Source organism: Haplochromis burtoni, unplaced genomic scaffold, assembly GCF_018398535.1.
Source record: "Haplochromis burtoni strain Fernald_Lab_line unplaced genomic scaffold, NCSU_Asbu1 Contig_3777, whole genome shotgun sequence".
NCBI classification, from domain to species: Eukaryota; Metazoa; Chordata; class Actinopteri; order Cichliformes; family Cichlidae; genus Haplochromis; species Haplochromis burtoni.
The window spans coordinates 1074-5738 of record NW_024586138.1 but is presented as its reverse complement, the minus strand read 5'-3'; the positions used below and the strand labels follow the sequence as shown (position 1 = coordinate 5738).

At 39.4% G+C, this 4665-nt stretch overlaps 2 gene segments (V, D, J or C); one reads left to right on the top strand and one right to left on the bottom strand.

The window, feature by feature from the left end:
• Positions 1-553: 553 nt before the first annotated feature.
• LOC106632971 lies at positions 554-864 on the top strand (the record flags this gene model as incomplete). The annotated part of the segment is given in 1 exon segment: positions 554-864. A coding segment is annotated over 1 exon segment (311 nt), but the record flags the coding sequence as incomplete, so codon positions are not given.
• Positions 865-3884: 3020 nt separating this feature from the next.
• Positions 3885-4393, bottom strand: LOC121813946. The segment is given in 1 exon segment: positions 3885-4393. A coding segment is annotated over 1 exon segment (264 nt).
• Between the last annotated feature and the right edge of the window lie 272 nt (positions 4394-4665).

Sequence of the window (4665 nt, the reverse complement as noted above, 5' to 3'; positions counted from 1 at the left end):
TTTTAACCATGTAAAGCACTTTGTGCTGCATTTCTGTACAAAAAGTGCTTTATAAATAAAGATTGATCGATCGATTGATTGATCGATTGATTGATTACTACAGTGCCGTGATCTTCCTCATGCTGTGTGTGTTTTGTTAGATTCTTCCCAGTTTAGGTTTTGTGGAGTTTTCTGTTCAGCAATAAAAGCTGCCATTTTGAGTTCAGTCCTGTTTCCAGTGAGTTTGCGTTTGGGTCCAATTCCTGCCTGGACACAGCCGGATCACGACAGTTGTGAGCTGTGAGTTGTGTATCAATGAAGTAACAAATCCCTTTATTAGTGTAGAAACAACAGCAGTGTGTATGTGTGTATAAAACAACGAGAAAGGCTAATTTGATTGGGGAAAAGCATCACTGATGTTCTGCTATGATGGAGAAACTCTGAAACCAGCAGCACTGACCTTCTTCCATCTGTTCTCCGTGTTAGAGAAATGATCCTCTAATGTTTGGATGTTGGTCATCTTTCACAGAGCTCGATTTGTCTCAATAACTTTTCTCCTCTTTTTATGTTTCAGGTTCATCTGGAGATGTCATCCTGACTCAGACTCCAGAAGTTCAGTCTGTTGTTCCAGGACAGACTGTCTCTATCAGATGTAAAGCCAGTTCAAGTATGGGTAGCTACCTCCACTGGTATCTTCAGAAACCCTCAGAAGCTCCTAAACTGCTTGTTTATTATGCTACAAACCGTCATTCTGGAGTTTCTGATCATTTCAGTGGAAGTGGATCTGGGACTGATTTCACTTTGACCATCAGTGGAGTTCAGGCTGAAGATGCAGGAGTTTATTACTGTGGACAAAGTGGTTACAGCCGCCCGTTCACACAGTGAAAAATTGTCGTACAAAAACCTCTCAGCTGAAGAGGAAGTGATCTGAAGCAACAGCTGCAGAACAAACTAAAAGACTGGGAGGAACGATTACTTTAATATTTACTGTGAAATTTCATTTGTGTGCACTGTGAGATTATTATATTATCTTATGCCACATTATACCCCTAATTAAAGGTTGTGAAACTATTATGTAGTTTTAGTTTGCATTATTCTCCTTAGAAGAAGGTGATAACTATTACATTTATTAGACTGCTGATTTATTGTGAATGAATTATATTGTTTTATGATGCATTATACTGCTGAATATAAGAAATACTGTTTTCAGAGAATCATGGCCTTATTTGTCTGATTAGAAGAGAACAGAAGATACTGGAGAGGTTTTCTGCCCCATCTCATCAGGAGGAGATAAAACAGGAAGCCAAGGCCGTCACTTAGGCGCCGTAAGAGAGAAAGAATGTGAATGCTTAGTTTGGAGGGGGCTGAAGCTATAAGAATGTGACAAACGGTCAGACACGTCGAGATCAGGCAGACACCTTCCCGCGCTCATCTCCCCTCCGGATGGTTTATGCTCAAAAGTGTTTGCATGGAATAATGAGAATTGTATAAAATGATTGTTGAGCATTTATACACCGAGTGTTGTCCTTCCTTCAGCCCAAAGATGACAGAATTGGGAGAATTTAACAACAATCACAGTTCAAGTTTAAATTTAAAAGGATTTATTAGATAAATTGTTAGTAACATAAAACACACAAAACAAAAAAAATGAAGTGGTGTACCCAAATAAAAATATGAGTCACAGAATACAGACACAACACTGGCTCCAGATTTTTAACACATTAACATTATTTTTAGATGACTGATGTTCTCTGTAGTCCACCAGTCTGACTCATTCTTAGTTTCTACATTTATAACAATAGACAGTCTGTCCAGAGAGAGAGGCTCGACCTACTACAGAAAGAGAAAATAGACTTTAGAGTTCAGATAAAAAGACATAACTGAAAGGTAAAATATAACAAGCTGTTATTAAAAATACAAATGCTGTTGTCAGTGTTTCTGCACTGATGAGCAGCTCTTTTCTATTTGTAAGCTGTTAAATATTAAACTGATCCTTCTGTGGAGCTCAGCTGCAGTCCTTCATCACACAAATCCAGAAAATCATTGTAGTCACATCACAACTAGTGTCTATAATATTCTGATATTCTGCTGATTAACAAATCAAGCAGGCTGTTATAACAGTGTTTGTAGGGGATGTGTTCAGTGAAGATTTAGCCTCATTTGGATATTTCCAGCACAAACGAATCACTGTTACTGTTGTAAAAACCTAAAGTTATTTAGTCAGTTTCCAAAGTATTAATGTAGACAGAACGGAATCAGGTGCACCTTCAAGATTGAAGAGTCTTAAAGCGCTCATCTTGGATATTTCAGCAGCTAAATCACGATTCACCTGTTAATCCGTTGTAAAAAACCTTTAAATAGTTTTTGGATAGATCGATTTTTGCTTCTATCTAAAAGAGGATGTAACTCCCAGTCTGTATGATCCGATTCCCAACAGACAACTGAAAAGGATAACGTAAAAATGGTGTTTCTCTTTAACAATAAATAACTCTTATAAATGGTGCTTAAAAAAGTGTGACAGTTTAAATTGTACAAGCTCCTCCACCCTAAAATCTCGAAACCATACTTGAAAATAAGGGATAGTGATCCAATTTTCCTCACTCCTGAACAGACTCTGCGATGAGTCCTTATTTATTTGTGTTAAAGTGAAGATTAAGTGAGAGTGGATGTTTCTCTCATTTATGCTGAGTGATATCACTAGAAAGAGATTAATTCTATATAAGCTGATAAGCAGACCTGTTAAGGTCTCATCATATGCTGCTGCATTGTCCTGTGTTTCGCATTTCTGTTAGTGTCCAAGCGTTCGTGTGAAGCCTGTGTACACGTGTCCGACAACGCTACTATATCAAGCCTCATATTCTGTCGTCAATTATTTGAGTCAGTTGTTGTCGCCTCGCTGGCTTCTGTGAGTTAAAACCAGCCCACATTCTGTTTATCGCTGGTGCGTGTAATGGAATCATATCCTTGATCTTCCTCTAACCCACTCATCCTGACAAATAAGAGATCCTGAACACGAATTCTACAGTGCTCTCTGCATCGGCCCACATATGGCCAATCGAATCGGCCCACGAGTATTCGTTTGATGCTTCTTGCTTCACACACGCATAGCACATCCGTTTACAACCGGAGTTCTTCATAGACTACGTCTTCTGGCCTATATGAGTTTGCTCTCTTCGATAGTCCACGGCTCACCCTGCCTGTGCGGCCTAGGGAGTTTCACTCGCTCAAATACTTATTATTAATCAAACTTCAGTAAATCTTCACCATTAAAAAAGATTTTAAATCTATAGGAGCTATCTCTCTGAGTATTTAGAACATACCGCACTGACAAACACTGGCTTGGCTTCATTTAATGTTACCTTAGTTAAGGTTTTAGGCACTCATGTGATAATATTCCAGGGTGGCTGGGGGTAAAGAATGTTACGATCGATTAAACTCACGCATTGCAGACTAAAGAAAAATTAAATGAAGAGCAGAATCACTTGACTATTCCACATATAGTAGATACCAGTAATTATGGTTGTGACCTATGACCCTCCTCATAACATCTATGTTATAGAGAATAGTTTAACTATATTTTGGATTAAAGAAGCCAAGTAGTGTTAGATCACCATTCTTGTTCACTATAGCACGATTTAACTCCTCTTGAATGGCTCGTCTGTAATATGGGACTATTTTCATTCTTGGTCATTTGTTAATAGTGAGAGCATAAGTAGTTAGTGATAACACCAAAAACTCGTTAATATCCTATTGTTATATGTGAGCATGGTTGTTTCTGATATTTTAAAAATATATTAAGCTATTTAAACTGCACATTACACCTGACATTTTTTTTGGTTACTCTAATATTTACAACATCTTAATTTTTTAATGTGCATTTATTAAACTCACAGAGTCAAAGAACATGTTTTCTCGGTACGTTTTTATTCTTTTAAGAGTTTGAAATATCAGCTTTACAACAGACACAAAAGGATGAAACTAGAGGAGATTGTTGCTCTGATTGTTGTCATTATGAGATGGAAACATGACTGTTTGATGCTTTTTTAAAAATCTGCAAACAAAAAGAAACAGAGAGAAAGAGGAAAAACAGCATGAAAGACTCAGTGATTGACATCAGGACTGGGAACACTGGTCTCTCCTCAGTATCTCTGAGACCAGAGACTGGGAGCCCTGGGTGGCCTCACAGGTCACAGAGCCCACCTTCCCCCACTGGTCTGCAGTGAGCGTCAGGGTGCTGCTCCAGCTGTAGAGGCCGTCATTCTGCAGCACTCCAGGAGTCCTGCTCTCCTCCCCTCTGATGCTGCTGCTGCCACTGCTGTCGCTCGTCTTCCAGGACAGACTCCAGTCTGAGGGGAAGCCCTTGTTGGCCACACACATGAGCGTGGCCTTCCCCTGCTCCAGCTCCTTGTTACCGAAGAGAAGTCACTAGCTTCTACACTCCCATGCTCTTGAATGAAGCTAGCTATGAATATTAAACGCATAAATGATATATGCCACTACATCAGAGTGGACTTGAGCGGTCGGGAGCTTCAGTTTCTTACTCTTTTTATCTTCCACCAGACTAGAACTTACCCAGGTCTGAGGGAAGCCCTTGTTTGGCTAACACAACAATTTGGAAACTGTGGCCTTCCCAAAAATGCTTGTGCCTGTCAACTCCTTGATTGTGGGGGAACCTCTACACGAACA